The sequence below is a fragment of the Myotis brandtii genome, unplaced genomic scaffold, assembly GCF_000412655.1.
Source record: "Myotis brandtii unplaced genomic scaffold, ASM41265v1 scaffold32, whole genome shotgun sequence".
In the NCBI taxonomy this organism is placed as follows: domain Eukaryota; kingdom Metazoa; phylum Chordata; class Mammalia; order Chiroptera; family Vespertilionidae; genus Myotis; species Myotis brandtii.
In genome coordinates this window covers 4589997-4606123 of record NW_005362269.1, presented here as the reverse complement: position 1 = coordinate 4606123, position 16127 = coordinate 4589997, and the positions used below count along the sequence as shown (strand labels likewise).

Genomic DNA, 16127 nt, shown 5'->3' with positions numbered 1-16127 from the left:
CCCTCCTGTGAGAAATCAGCACCCCTCTCCTTCCTGGCCCTCTCTTCCCTCAGGGCCAGGCCACAGCAGGTGCAGGAAACCCTGGCTGTTGGACTGGTCTGTTCTATGGCACTGGTGTAGCCCCCACTTCATAAGACACAGGGCGAATTCAAGACTGGCAGCTCTCATGCTGCCTTAGAAGCTAAGGGACCCCTGTCCCAGGCAGGCTCCCCAGAAGCCCAGGCAGGGTTCTCCCCTCACCAGCTCCACCCCTCACAACCATCAGTTGTATCCCAGATGGGAGACCAGCCAGTATTGTGCCTTTTCAAGTTTTTATTTTTATACATTTTTTTTGTATTAAAAAGAAAAGCATAATTACCACAAATTACAAAGGACTAAAGCAGACTAGAATAATGAATCACTTCAGCCTGGAAAGCAGATACTCTCAATAATATTAATGTTATAATACAAGCTCATTCAAGTATTTTACATTGTTTGTCCTTTTAAGTGATATCCTAGCACATGGTAAAGATAATGTACTATGAGCATAAGGTGGAACCTTCTCCGCAAAGCCAGGTGACATGTTTTCCTCTCCAGTGAGAAATGGGCTGTAAGTTCCTATCTTCTCTGCCGCTGCCGTCAACATGGCTGAAGGAGAGGGTGAGGCTGGGGCAAGTCCAGGGACCCTCCACACAGGAGGCACTATGGGGTCCCACTCAGGGGGGTGCCAGATGATCCAGACTGCTCTACCCAGGCTTTTGGCAAAATCCCCAACCCTAGTCGCCTTCCTTGCCCCTCTCCCCACTTCTAGGGCCTTCTGAGCAGCTTACTTTCTTTTCTAAAATCAATCACCAGGAAAGGGGGAAGGGAAGCTACAAATGAACAAAACAGAACACAACTTTGACATGGGGCTCAGCATCTCGATCTGAGCCCCAGGGTCCAGGCTGGGGCTCGGGCCGGCAGCCCCTCTCTGCTGGTAGTGCACCTGTTCCCAGGTTCAGGAGAGGGTGAGAAACCTGCCCCGAGCAGGGCTGACACACAAAGGGTGTGTTGGCATGGACCAATCCTGGAAGGATACAGGATGAACAGAAGGATCTGGGCAGGCTATTTTGTGTCTCAGATCTTGGATCCCCATGAGAGGATGGTGGGTGTGAAGTGGCAAGCCCTGATGGCCCCTGCCACTCCTGGCATGCTTGTCACAGATACATCGGTCCTAAATTCAAGTGTCTTCAGAAAGTGAAGATGTAAACTACTCTTTGCAACATCAACTCCTAACATGTTACAAAAAAAGAAAAAAAATTAAAAGAAAGTAAAAAGAAAGAAAAAAAGTCTCCTTTCTCCCCATCCTCAGCCTATGTTGAGATGAAGTCCTCACCTCAAAGGGGCTTCCTCTCTCTGGGGTGTCTGTGGGGAGGGATCAGGGAGAAGATGGCAGCCAGCCCCTGGCCTGGGAATAAACTCTGATCAGAACAGCCTGTCCCCACACCCCCAAGGCTTCCTTGTGCCCCAAACCCAGCAGAGGACAAACACTGAGGTTTCTGTGGTGCTGGATACAGTACAGGGCTGCACAACCTGAAGCAAAGGGGAGATACAGCAAAGGAGGCCGGGGTGCAGGAGTCCAGTGTCTGGTACAACACAGGGTGGGCACCAGACAGGGCAGGGAAAGGCTGCAGATCCCGCCGTCAGAGCGGAGATCAGACACTCATCCGTGGCTTTTGAGACAACCGGGTCACAGGAACTGAGATGGGTTTCCCAACATACTAACCATTGGGAGGGCAGAGATGAGGGGGCAGGCCAAAAGCAACGACGTGCCCAAGATAGAGGCAAGCCCTGGGGTACTGTCCCCTACTCCTAACCTTTGGGCCCCACAGAAGGAGTTGAAAAAGAGGGCCAAGGAAGTGTCAGCAACTGAGCAACATGACCACAAACTTTTCAGTGCTGCCTGGTCCCCACTGGGGGTGGATGCATTGTCTTCCCACACCCAACACAGCCCAGTCCATGTGGGTCAGTCCTTCATCACCTCCACCCCCCAAGCTCCAAATGCCTGTAGACTCCAGCCATTCCATTGTTTCACAGCCCAACCCAAGCAGTCAGTGGCTGGAGAAGTCAGGTATACTCTATGTCCACATATACCTTCCTGCCATGGGGCTTCTCCAACTGGCAGGGTTCTCCCCAGCCCTCAACTCCTCGTCCCTCGTTCCCAGGCAGGGTCAATTGGAGGCTGGGCAGAGATGGCTTGCAGAGGGGAATGCAAGATGGGGAGAACCCACCAGACCCAAGGGAGGAGAACGGCATTTTTCTCCACCTTTTACGAGACAAAGCCTCCTTGAGTCTCAAAGATCTTTCAGGGCAACTTAAGAAACACTTCCAAGCCTCAGCTGCCAGGTGTTCACCTTTCCCCTCTGAAGTGGGAAGACGGTCAAGCTGAGGACGTGTGTGTCCCAGATCCAGGCCAACGCTCTTCTCCAACAGTTTGAAGCAAACTTGGCCTTGGGGTTCCAAGGGTAGAATGAAGGGTATCACAGCAGGGACAGGGCCTAGTGTGAGGCAACAGCAAGCAGAGCGAGGACACGACAGTGGCAGCAGTGTAGACACAGGACGTCAGCTTCAAACGATGCAACAGCAGGGATATTCGGGCATGGCTCTCATCCGAGCCAACCCCAACTCTCTTGCCTCCAAAGCAGGAGGCACTGTACATGCAATTCAGTCCAGAGGAAGAGTCTAGTCAATCCAGCCCAGGCACATCCAGAGAAGGTGAGAGCTCTGAGTGGACTCCACCGAGGAAAACAGGCATTTGGGTATTTCAGATTCCCGCTCCACAATAAGGCAACTTTTAAAAAAATATTATTTCAAAGAACAAAACAAAACAAATTCCAAGGGTAGGCGAAAAACATCACTTGCTGTGGATTAGGTGGGGGTTTTCTGATTTTCTTTTTTTGGTCTTTTATGGTCGGTTTTGTCTTTTTTTTTTTTTTTTTTCCTTCTTCCCCAAGGATGATAAGGTCAGAGAAAAATAAAATAAATCATCTTTCAATAGTCTTTTCTGGTATGAGCAGCGTCTCTCTGGGCTGGGGAGTAAGGGGTATGGGAAGAGGGGAGTGGGGAGAGGCCAAAACCTCCCCCACCTCCACTTTTAGATCCTTTGGTTTCCTTCTCCCGGAAGATGGCGGAAGGGCACGGGGCAGTAGGGGGAACATGATGATGGCAAGCCCCAGATGATAAAGGGGCCAGTGCTCATGGGGCCCAGGGGCGCTGCAGAGCCTTCCATGGAACAGTGCTGGGCAATGGGGCCCACAGGGCCTTCTTGTGGGCTGCATAGTTGGCTTGAGGGGGAGCAGGAGGCTGTGGGATGGGGGCTAGGGTTGCGGCCTATCCGCCGTGGGCAGGGCTACAGAGTGATTTTGGTAATCCAAATGAACTATCAATAATTTAAAACTTGATATGTATATGTATGTATATATATATATATATATATATATATATAAAATCTCCCCTGTTCCCTCCCCCCTTAGAAGCTAGGATGTGAAGAAGTCATGGAGAGAGGAGGGGGAAGGGAATGTGTGGAGGCTCCTGCCCAGGGTACCTCTGATAGCCCAAAAGGTGTACACATTGCTACTCAGCACAAAGGCCCATCCTAATGACTAGAGGCCTGTCCCTTCTCTGTCCCCTCTCCTGGGACTGGGTGGACTCTTGCCCATGGACTCTTGCCCATCCCTCCCAGGGCCAAGGGGTTTTCACTTTCCCAAAGTCAGTGTGCTGAGTGCTGGGTCGTCCATTTGGCATCTTCCCGGGTGGGCGGGCCGACAGGTGGGGTGGGGGATTGGCTGATCACGGTAGTGGGCCTGCTGGAAGACTGGGAGGGGCACCGCTTCCTGCCCTCACCGCCACCACCTCCTGCTGCCACTGGGTGTCGCTTGTGGTTGCCTTCTTCACCCATGGGGGGCTGTAACAGAGGAGGGAATCACAGGTCATTAGGAGGCACCATCCATCCCGCCAGGGCTGTATAGGGCACTCCTATTTCCACCTCCAAATGTTATGCAGATAATGAACAGGTTTAACCCTAAAAATGAATTACCAGTTTTACTGAGAATGTCTCCATGCTAGGATGCCAAGCACCATGCTATTTTATGCACTTAGTCATGGGGTCTGCACCACCCTGGATGCAGACATGGGTGCAGATCATTGATACTGTTGAAGAGGAAACTGAAGCACAGAAAAATAATTTGCCCAGGTTCCATAGCTGGTCATCCGTGAAGACAAAATATGGCCTGGACCCATGTACTGCTGAGGCCCAGGCTTTTATCCACAGGAGTTCCTGTTCCGGTTATGGGAAGGGATCACTGCTCAGGAGATGACACATGGAATGAGGCATGCAACAGGCTGAGACGTCTCCACTCAGAAGGCCCAGAGGCTCCTGGGGACTGCCTCGTCCAACACATAGTAAGCACTCAATCAATGGCAATTTTAAAAATAAAATATAAACTATTATTGCTCTTTACTTATATTTGCATTTTTCCTAAAAGGTTTTAATAGAATAAGATAACTGGCATATCCCTACTACATTATTAACAATTTGGAGGAAAAAGTCTTTCACTCATTGCTGGAGTCCCTGAAGCACCTTGCACAGAGACATTCAATTAACTCCAACTACCACTGTCATTGAAAAATCTAGTAGCGATAACCCCGATCCACCACTGGATGTCACTGTTGATTTAGTGCTCCAAGAAGACAGGCGCTCTGGCCCACATGGCTCAGTTAGTTGGAGCACTCTTCCTGCACATTGAAAAGTGGTGGGTTTGATCCCAGTTTGGGAAGGCAACCAATCAATATTTCTCTTTCACATCCATGTTTCTCTCTAAATAAACAAACAGGGGAGCTGGGGTGGAGGCAGAGAAAAAATGGAACATAATTAATAAACTTCTGGGGTTAGAAATGGTCTCCTCCAGAATGAGCAAAACCATTTTTACCTTGGATACCCATCCCAATCAACTAGGACACAGTAACAAGGAGGGTTGTGAGATAAAAGGGGAAGAGCATTATGACAGTTTAGCCATTTCTATCATGGGAAGGGGAGGGAGTAGCAACCACATAGCCCCTTCCAATTAGCCCTCACTGTCCACTTCTCACCCTTGGTTTTACAGAGGAAGACATGAGGCCCAAACTGGGCGGGTTGTATCCCTGGGCCAGAAGCACAACTGGAGCAAGAACCCAGGTTCCCTGACTTCCGTCCAGTGGTCTTTCCAGGACAACCCAGAATGAGAGAGAGACTTGTACTCACATCCACTCGGAAGTCTTCGAGACGTCGGAATTTGCCGAGGTATTCTTGAAGTTTGGGGTCAATGTCCAAATTTTTGGCTTTGGAATATTTCAAGAAGGCCCAGAATTTCTCCAGCCCATAGAGCTGACCTGTGGGGAAAGAGGAGAGAGGTAGAGAGAAGCTGGGTTGGTGTGGTGAGAGGCTCGGGGAGAGTGAAGTGTGATGCGATAGACAGACCCAGGTCAAACTGGGGAGTGAGGGGAAGAAGGCCTAGATAACCAGGGCTCACAGAGCTCCAACTCTGGCTCTCACCGGCTTCATAGTCTTTCACGGTTTCCTCCTGAAAATCCTTGAATATGTCCAGCCGGAACTTCTTTTCCAGGCCGTAACTGTAGTATCGGAAAAGGCACTCCAAACCATATCTATAGGAAAACACAAATCAGTGAAATAGGACTCAGTTTCTTCATCTTCAAATAGGGAAATGAACCCTCATAACAGATGAACTGTGGAAGAGTTTGAACACAATGGATTATCAAGGAAACAGTGAATTCTTGCTAGTCTAAGTGGCTCCAACATTAAATCTTTACAGTCTGCCAGGGGTCAGCAAACTCTGGCCAAATGAACAGCAGATCCCAACTACACCCTTTGTTTACTCCGATTCATTTGTGGAATGTCACTGCCTGCTTTCTTCTGTAACAGCAGAGCTGAGTAGTTGCAGCTGAGATCACGAAGCATCAAATATTTATTGTCTGTCCCCTTACAGGAAAAGCTTGCCAATACCTGGGATACGCTTTCTGCAAAGCTATCTGACCATGTCAATTAGTAGGTCTGTTCATTTATCTGTCTTAGGTATTCCAATTGTAGGAACATGTCAGGGAAATGGCCAAAGATGCAGATTCAGATTTTACAGATATATCAAAACTGTTCATAGCAGAATTATTCAACAAAATCTAAATGTCTAATAATAGAGAAGTGGTTAAGAAAAACATGATAAATCTGTTCAACAGAATAATATAAGCTATTAAAAATTACAATGTAAATATTCACTCATGATACTGACAAATGCTTATGAGATATTATCAAGTGAAAAATACACATTTCAAAGTGTTATATGTAGAATGAACCCATTTTTGTAAACAAATATGTCAATTTTACATCTACATATGCACACAAAGTTAGAAGGACACACACTTAAATATATTAACACTTGTTATCTTTGGGAGTTGAAACTTTTCAAGTGATCTTATCAAGTGAGCTTATTTTCTAAGCTTTCAGGCAAAAACACATAACTTCTGTAAGAAGGCCAAAAAGTCAATTATTTTAACATGGAAAAATGCTCATGCTTATAAATGATAAGAAAGACACAAGAAGGTATTCACAGGATGATCTAAAAGACATGAAATATGGCAGAGCTTTAACACTGGACTGAATATGTTTTCCACCAGATTCTTTAAGCATTTCTGTCCTTCTCAAATTGCTTAGAGAACAAATTTTACTTGGGAAAAAGAGAGAAGAGTCTAAAAAGTTTTTTAAATAGTAAAACATTGAAAACAATGTAAGAATCTATTAGTAGGAGACTGGTTAAATAAATTACAGTACATCCATTCAATGTAACACTATACAAACTATAAAAGGAATAAGAATGTTTTTTATGGATGGATATGGAATGATCTTCAAAATATAGCATTAAGTAGAAAATCAAGGTGCAAGAGCATATATAATAGAGGCCACCTTCTGTGTAAACAAAGGGGGTAGGAGACACTGCATAGGTCCTTGCTTACATGGGCAGAATATTTTCAGAAAGAACCCACAAGATTCTAACAATACTGGTTGACTCTGGGAAAATGAAATAGATGGCAGGAGAAAGTGGTAAGGAGACTTCTCACTATATAATCTTTGAACTCTCTGAATTCTGAACCATGTGAATATACTGCTCATTCAAAATATTTTAAATAAAGAATATGAAGTATATATACAAGAGATCTCCAGGTACAGTTCTGGAAGCAGACCCACCAGGGACCCCTAACCACCTGCCAAGCACCAGCCAGAGCCCCACCCCAAACCCGCTCACCTGTAGCCTTCTTTGGCATCCTCCAGAGACAGCTGCTTGAACTCCTCATACATCTTTTTGTTAAAGTGATCTCGGAGGAAGAAGGACCAAAATCGAAAGAGAGTGTTCATCTCCTGAGACTGGCCAATGCCCAAGCGTTTCCGCTCTGATGGGGGAAAAAGAAGGAAAGATGTGTCAGGACCAGGCTGCAGGTGCTTCAGAGGACAAATGGATCTCCAAGCTTAAGGACCTTGCTCACACTGCCCCTCAGTCTTTCAGGAGATATTTATGGAGCACTAACTACTCTGGGTCAGGCCCTGCTGCTGGACTCTGGTTCTGGGCCTCACTGCTTCTGAACCAGGTCATCCTGGTCTAGCTCTTCATCTCAAAAGGCATTGCGCTCAAGTGTAGTTAGAACAAAGGCGTGAACAAATCATTTGTACATGCCAACAAGTTATATTCTTTGTATTTATTACCAATTATTATTTCAGGAGTCCTACAATATTAACAAGTACAAAGTGGTAACAATAAAAAACAGTACACAACACCAAAGCACAAGCAACTAAAGGAAAAAAATAGATAAAGGTTCTGAATAGACAATTTTCCAAAGAAGATATAAACATGGCCAACATGAAAACTATTCAACACTATTAGCTATCTGGGAAATGCCTATCAAAGCCACAAGGAATCATCACTTTATATCTACCAGGATGGCTATGATAAAGACAGACAATAACAAGTGTTGGGGGGACGTGGAGAAATTGCTGTTAGGAAAATAAAACGGTGCCACCACTTTGAAAACAATCTTGCAGTTCCTCAAAAGGTTAAACACAGAGTTACCATAAGACCCCGCAATTCCACTCTTCCACACAAGACAAATGAAAACCTACATCTACACAAAAACTTGTGTATGAATGTTCAAAGCAACATTTTTCATGATAGACAAAAAGTGGAAACACAAATGCCCATCAATTATGGTTAAACAAAACGTGCTATATCCATATAATGGAATGTTATTTGGCAATGAAAAGGAATGAAGTATCGATACATGCTACACCATAGAGGAACCTTGAAAATACTGTACAATTCCATTATTGCAAAAAATCTAGAGACAAAGAGTAGATTGGTGGTTGTATAAGCTTGGGAGGAGGTAGGGGATGGGAGTGACTGGTAATGGGCAGGGTTTCTTTTTATGGGAATGAAAATGTTCTGGTGATTGCATTGTACATTTTAAATAGGTGAATTGTGTGGTATGTAAATTATATCTCAATAAAGCGGTTATTACACACACACATGCATGCAGAGGAAGAGTGAAGAACCAAGCATTTAGCAGCCATGTTTTACTGAATGAAAAGGGGTCGGATGAGGTAATAATTACAATATTACAATTGGTTTTGAGCACTTTACAGCTAACCTGACAGAAACCTACAGTTAAAAGGTACCTCATTTTTGTTATAAAAAGAAACTCGTGAGAGCACCTAGAGAGTGTCTTTCCTTAGACTATTGTCTAGACTCTCAAGGAAGGTTAGCAAACTTTCTTCTGTGAAGGGTCACAGAGTAAATACTTTAGGCACTGCAAGCCACAAATGGGTGCCGTTCTATCATAAATTCTTCCCCCCCCCACCCGTCCCCCGAACTCCTTAAAAATGTAAAAACTATTCTTAGCTCAAGGGCTATACAGAAATAGGCTGCTGGCTGGATTTGGCCCACACCATCATCAGACAACCTGTTCTCAGGAATATATGCTGCCTCACACATACCTCTGGAGATGGACAGTGGACCACACTGGACAGTGGCCGAGTTGGTAGTCTTACCAGAAATAGGAAAACTCTTGATAGTTTTTATATCAATAGAGGAAGATCAAGGAGCAGGCATGTTCTGAGTACCAGATTCTTTTAGGTTCCTATATTCCAAAACTACCCTGCCTGAGTCTATTTCATTCCTTCTTGCTATAATGTCACCTGCTTCTTGTTTTGAGATCAGAGGAAATAGTCACCTAGTCCAGCGGTTGCCAACCTTTCGGACCTCACGGACCACCGGTTGGTGACCGCTGACCTAGTCCATCAGCACTTATACTCTGGTTCTAAAAAGCAGCCCCAGAGGCTCAGCCCCTTCCCCGTGCTTCTTACCATTAAGGCAGCGCCTACGATACTTGTGGTAGACGTGTTGTGTGAAGCCATTTTCCTTGAGCAGCTCATGGGAAGGATGCTGAAACTTGGGTAGCGACTGAGGGGTGCAGCCATAGCTGCCAACCGTAGGCGTCCCTTCTGAGGGGCTGGAGCTACAGAGGCCACAAAAGAGATAGTGTCATCAGGTTCCCCGGAGCAGCTGGCCATCAGGTTAGCAGGAACCCCTCTAGTTTCTTCCTTCAGCCAAGATCCAGCCTCTCACAGGGCAACAAACTAGGAGGCCCAGGTACTGTGTTAAGGCCCTTGACTTATATAGATAGATGACTTGCTCTTTGTTATCAGCCTTCAAAGTTTTACAAAGAGGTCACTTAGGTTCATAGAGACTGGGACACTCATCCTAGGTCATGAAGCTATTTAAAGGCTGAGATCTGCACAATGCCTAAACCCAAGCCTTTATTTAACCATTTATTTATCCTGAATTAACATTTACCCTTCCCTGAATGAGCTGTAATGGGTTAATCCACCTATATTTTTTGAAAACCATGTTTATTTTTGGTCCTGTACCATCTTTGCAGGAAATAAGAGTACACATGTCAGTAGCTCTCAAACCTTGCTTTGGAACAGAGAATACTGGGGCTATTTTACTAAAAATAAATAAAAAGGAACCTGGGCCCTAACCCCAGCCGGGCCCAGGAACCTGTATTTTTATTCAAATACCTGGCTACCCTGAGGTAGGCAGCAAATATTCTCGTTTGAAGACAACTCAAGTGCTCTCTCAGAACCTGGTCCCAGGCAGTGTGACACCGCTGCTTTAGAAAGAAGGCTTCCTCTTCCCAGGCCCTGGATGAAGCTTTCTAGACTACTCATGTTTGTTTTTTTTACTTAGATGAAGGTCCCCTTTTTTAATTTTCTTGCCAAAGAGGTTCTATCTTCTTGGTCCCATTGATTTTATGGCTCTTCCACCCACCTCAGTCAACCTGACCTCTCCTCCCCACAGCCCCGTACCTGATGGAAGAAGTCCGGGGCCTGTGCTCTCGGGAATCCATCACCCAGCCCACATGACTCTCCAAGGGTGGGTTGGAGCTGTGTCTTGTCTTCCTTTTCCGAGGCATCTGTAAAGGTCAGTCCAGGAACTTGTTATTTATTGTATTCATACAAATGTGAGGAGCATCAAGCGTTTTGTAGGATTAAGATTCCCCTCATATGTGTGTGTCATCGCACAGTTTACAAATCATTTTCAAATTTATTCTCTCACAATGTCTACAGCTAGGAGCTGATATGCTTATTTCACGAAAGAAGAAGTTGAGGCTTGGGAGCGAAGTAATTTGCCCAAGGACTTGCACCTGGTCAGTCCTCCTTGGGTCTTATCACGGTCCATGGGGCCACCACTCCCATAGAGTTCATTTTGTAGATGTGGTCACTCAGCCCCAGGGTGGACCCACCAGCCTAAGAACACAGAGCAGGTGGGGGATCTGGCACTTTCTTGGTCTAGACAAGGCTGGAGAGAGAAGCAAAGCACTGGGACGCCGTAAAGTGAGTCTAAGACTCCTGGCAGCCAGGCATGAGCACCTCACCTTGGCATCTAGGGTCCGTCCTTCCTTCACCACTGGGTAAAACCGTGACGTCTGGCTTGAATCTTTGAGCTGCGGTGTCCGGGGAGTGCGGGGGGTCCTGGCATTGCGGTAGTTTGGCGACTCTGGGACAGTGGTTGGTAGAGAGCGGGCAATGGTAGAAGGCTCGGGAGCACCAAACAACTTGTTGGCCAGGGCATCAGTGGGAACTGCAGAGGCAGAGCGGGGTCAGCAAGCAGGGATAGGTCGTGACTGTCTAGACCCTCCAACCCAGGCCAGGGACCCCAGTGTCACCCCTCACCTTGTTGGAATCGGGGTGGCCCGGGAGGGACTTCCTGATTGGGATCCACAGGGGGCTCAGGGGTTAGTGTGTCAAACTGCTCCCGGCTGATCATGTTGACTTTCTTGAAGTTCTCGACTTCTTGCTGCAGAGGATACGAGATGGGTGGGGAAAGATGTCAGTAAGAGGACTGCCCTAGCCTGTTTAGGAATCAAGACGTACAGGAAGCTGGAGAGGGCAGCTCCCACGTCCACATACGTGGAATTCTGGTCCCCAGGCTCTCAGCTGCCCCCTCAACCCCAGTTACCTGGGCACAAGTGTGCTAACCCAGAAGGGGCTAGTACTTGCCCAGCCCTATGTGCAAGAAGACAGATCAGTACTACAGCTCCCCAGGAACTCAATGCAGACTCCCCCGAATCTCTTCCTGCTACTCTCCCCTCACCTCCACTAAACATGCTGCTACTCACCACATGGGCTCACCAAAGGCCCACCCACCTCCACATATATCCACTCTGTAAAAACTACAACAGAGGTTTTGATTATTTCCAAGCAGCAATGATTTTAAAAAGATCTATCTGTTTTCCATCTTCCAATTCAAAGTAAGCTCCTTAAAAGGCTTTTAAACTTTTACAACTGCCTAAATACTTAAGAATAAAAACGACAACCTAGTCCTTATTCTAGTTCCCACAAAAGTGTCTAGCTGACTGTTATGACATTAAATATGGATGTTCAGGTGGCACAGTAACCATCCCACACATTAGCAGAGTTTACACAGTGTTTAACATCTCTTTTTGCTGTCAATGTCCCAGTCAGGTGTCAATTATCACCTCCTTTCATATTGAGGATATTGAGGTTCTATGCCCAGGGTCACACAGCTCATTAGCTTTCTTTCCCCCCTTAGTTATTGGCACCCAGGCCCCACCCACACTGCTACGTTCAAACTTACCTTGATCTGGGAGTACTCAGGTTCGAACTTTGAAGCCCACAGGTCCTGCTCATAGTAGTTGAGCCCATCGTTAATGATCTTGGCCAGCTCAGCGCTCATCTTGGCACGGGAGGTGTGGTTGCCTGTGCGGTCCCCCCCTGGGTGCCGGCGCATGTATGGTGGCGTCTGAGTGACAATGAGGATCTTGTTGACATCCCGGTCATCAATTTCATAGTCAGAATCCTCATCAGACCAGGCGGTAAAGGTGTTCTTCCGTCCATCCATCTGCTCCATCTCCTCGTCAAACAGGAAATCCAGTTCCTCTTGCTCATCCTGATCCTTGGACATCAGCTGCTGAGAGGGTAGCTGCTGAGGCACAGAGGTCTGGTGGACTAACCTGGGCTCCTCTGACTTCTACCATGGGAACAAACCAAGGGGAAAGAGTCACCAGGGTGTTGGTCCCTGAACCAAAGAGGGTAGGGGAGTGAGGAGGTAGAAGGAGCAAAAGTCTGTTCCTGGAAAGGGGAACAGCAATTTCAGTCTGAGAGCGAAACACTTCTCTAACAGTGGACTCAATCTGTACTATTCACATATTGCTTTACTATTTCTACAGCAGTCGAATCCCTCCTTCATGTGAAGATGTGGAAGGGAAACTACAGCCCTGAGATATTAAACAAGGGTCCCAAAGTCACTGGCCATCAATGACAGGAGACCTGTGTTCTAGTCCATAGACTCTAACTCTACATCCAGGCTATGAATCTTCCCTCTTCTGAGGGCCTAGGGGGCTTATACAGGTGCAATGAGGAAAAATTCAGGGAAAAGCACTTAAAATGCAGCCCTAGGGATTTAGACAGGGCAAAAACAACAGCAAGCATCAAGAAACTTAGAATACTGCTGCCAGAAGCTGCATGATCTCCTCTGGTAAAGAATGCCACTCAGAACACATGCAGCTAGGATTGTCCTGAAGGGCAGTCACCACTGACAATGGAAACAGCCACATCAACCCCCTGCAGTTACTGGTGACAGCTCATATTATACCTTGAGCCTCCAGCTTGCCTGACAGCCCTTTAGAGCTCAGAGCTCCATGTGATATCCCTCCAAGCACTCCAACCCGGCTCCTAGGACCCAGGGTGAAGGACAGGCCTCACCCACCTTGGGCCGTGCTGGGGAGGGCCGAGGCCTCTTCTTCACTTCAATCCAGTTCTCGGAATCCAGGTCAGGCAGGCTGGCAGACAGGCCCTTGGGCAGTGTCTTTAGGTTGCTGACCTCCTCCGTTTTGGTTGGCACTGGGGTGACTGCACGAGGAGAGCCAGGCGCCGACTCTGAAGGGTGGAAAGGTAAGGTCCTCATCCCTCCAGTCCTCCTCCTGATGACAGCCCTGAGGACTGCCGGCCAGAGGACGAGGGTAAGGGGAGGCACCCATATGCCCGAAGGGTGCATACCTGTCTCCTTCTGGTAGTGCTGGCGGGGCACAAACTCAGGGCAGTTGAGAAGCTGGGAGAAATCAGTTTGGGAATAATCCACTATTGGGGGACCAGGAAGAGGCCATTTCTCGGGCTCCTCCCTCCTGCGGACTTTCTCATCAACAATCTCCACCACCTTGCTGTCTTTTAGGGCCTGCAGGGGAGAAAAAGAGAGAGGATGCAGAGGAAAGACTTGGATAGATGGCTGGGCCCCCACGAGCTCAGGTATGAGTCCAGTGCTGGTAGGTGTATTAAAGCACTGGCCCCATCTCCCATGCCTGGTAGACAAGTGAGATGTTCAAACTCGTAGGAGGCACGAACATGAAAAACACAGCTGCCATTCTACATCCAGTAATCTGCCCCAGAGAAATGCTTGCACAAACAGGTGACAATATGTATAAGGTACACATAAAAAGCCATTCATAACAACATTGTGTGTAATAGGAAAAATGTGGAAACTTCCTAACTTGCCACCATATAGGCAATTTAAATAAATTATGGCTCATTCACTCAAGGGAACACTACTCAGTAAAAACAGCTTCACATGTGCTGAGGTGGAAAGAGCCACAAAAAAACAGGTCTAGGTCACTGAGTAAAAGATCCACTGGTGCTTAAGTAAAAACATACAAATACAAATTTTTCTAGGATTCATAGGTCAACTTTTACAGGTGTTTGTCTCTAGGAAAAATGGTCAAGAGTAGAGAGGGGAAGAGTTTTCTTTTAAAAATCTTTTAAATGGGTGAGGAAAACATTTCAACATGTCACAACATCCTCTGTTGCTGAGGTTAGGGAAAGAGACACTCTCACATATGGCTGATGAGAATGCAAAAGGCCCAACCCCTGGAAAGAGAATTAGGCAATAGCTAGCAAAATTACATATGCATTTGCCCTTGCGTACAGCCATTCTTCTAGAAATGTATACCAAAGACACACTGGCAAAATTATGAAAAGATACATATCCAACTATAAAAAGGATAGGGGAGTATCTTTCTTTTTATTCTATAACACTATGCTCTTAGATATAGTAAGTAAAAACATAAAACAAGTAGAGAAATACATGTGTTAGATGTTACCACTCATCTGAGAAAGAGGAATGAGACAAATACATATGGAAGCATGTGCTTATTTTTTAATAGAAGGATTCAAACAGGTTACCTACAGGGTAACAAATGAAGATGGACCACAGAATTAGACTATCAGCATTTTGCAATCCCCAGTGAAATAACAGGCAATGATGATCATTAGAAACTTCTAATGATCACAAGAGGGAAAATCAAATTATCTCTACATTTAAATTCTCGATTGACAAGGGGGGACGACCCAAACCTGAATCTGATCAGGCCTCTAGATCACCAATTTACAAAAAATTTGGAGTATAAAACATGTTAAATGACTACAGTGTCCTATAAGATATACAACCCATTTTATTCAAATAATAAATTACAAGGAAAAACAGGGGGGAGGGGAAACTTAAGAGAACACATGGGGTCTCATAAACTACTAAAAGGAAAAAATTAATCCTCACCCAAGGATATCTTTTCCATTGATTTTTAGAGAGAGTGGAAGGGAGGGAGAGAGGGAGGGAGAGAAACATAAATTTGAGACAGATACATCAATTGGTTGTCTCCTGCAAGAGCCCGGGTGGGTGGGAGGGAGGGGGGGTGATTGAATCTGCAACCAAGGTACATGCTCTTAACCAGCAATCACACCTGAGTCCCTTTGTGCTTTAGCTGACGTTCTAACCATTGAACAACGCCAACTAAAGCAAGAAATTTTTTTTATCTAGTGGAGCAGATTTGCAACTGACCAAGTATTTGATGATCTTAAGGAATTTTAATGCTTTTACATGGGATGATACCGTGGTCTTTATCTTTTAGAGACAGGTACTGAAACATGGATGAAATGTCAGGTTACCTAATACGTTCTTCAAAGTAATCTGGGAGAGGAAACAAATTGGGGGGTTGAGGGAGTAAGACTGGCTATGAGTTGCAAATTGCTGAGGCTGGGTGATGTGGGTTCATCATACCATCGTACACTTTTGAACCTGTTAGAAAATTCCCATAATAAAAGGGGGATGGAGGGAAGGCAGAGGCAAGGAGAGAAGCTGGGTAAGCCTTGGAACTTTAGCAGAAGTAATCAAATGGGGGTTCGTCCAAGGTTTCCTGTCTTGGCCCAAACTCCAGCTTTGCAAGTCAGGATTATCTCCACCCCCCCGCCCCCCTCACACACACACACACCTTAGCCCCAGAAGACATACCGAAAAGATGAGTGAAATGTCAGTGGTAAGGGCCTGAACTCGGTGGAAGGAAGCAATAAGAGTGATGGGAAGGAAACCGTCAGCATCCATTTTCCGTCGCAGGAAGAAGTCGCGCTCTAAATTGTCCACGCTGAAGTAGTATTCACTAGGTGGAGGGAGAACAGGAATGATTGCTGCATTGTTGACAAATATGCCTTTCCTGTCCTGCTGCACACC

The 16127-nt window shown here is 46.2% G+C and overlaps 1 protein-coding gene across 4 annotated transcripts in view; it reads right to left on the bottom strand.

The window, feature by feature from the left end:
* Positions 1–2273: 2273 nt before the first annotated feature.
* The window catches only part of LARP1 (La ribonucleoprotein domain family, member 1), a 78090-nt gene continuing 64236 nt past the window's right edge, over positions 2274–16127 (bottom strand). For all 4 annotated transcript variants that reach the window (XM_005870521.2, XM_014543141.1, XM_014543140.1 and 1 more), the window contains exons 9-20: positions 15912–16056; positions 13634–13808; positions 13344–13513; positions 12213–12605; positions 11288–11411; positions 10990–11195; positions 10421–10527; positions 9416–9567; positions 7308–7452; positions 5549–5658; positions 5258–5385; positions 2274–3922 (exon numbers count right to left, since the gene is read on the bottom strand). In XM_005870521.2, coding sequence (XP_005870583.2) covers positions 3728–3922; positions 5258–5385; positions 5549–5658; positions 7308–7452; positions 9416–9567; positions 10421–10527; positions 10990–11195; positions 11288–11411; positions 12213–12605; positions 13344–13513; positions 13634–13808; positions 15912–16056 — 2050 coding nt within the window. In that variant the 3' untranslated portion in view covers positions 2274–3727. The remainder of the gene's footprint in view (positions 3923–5257; positions 5386–5548; positions 5659–7307; positions 7453–9415; positions 9568–10420; positions 10528–10989; positions 11196–11287; positions 11412–12212; positions 12606–13343; positions 13514–13633; positions 13809–15911; positions 16057–16127) is intronic.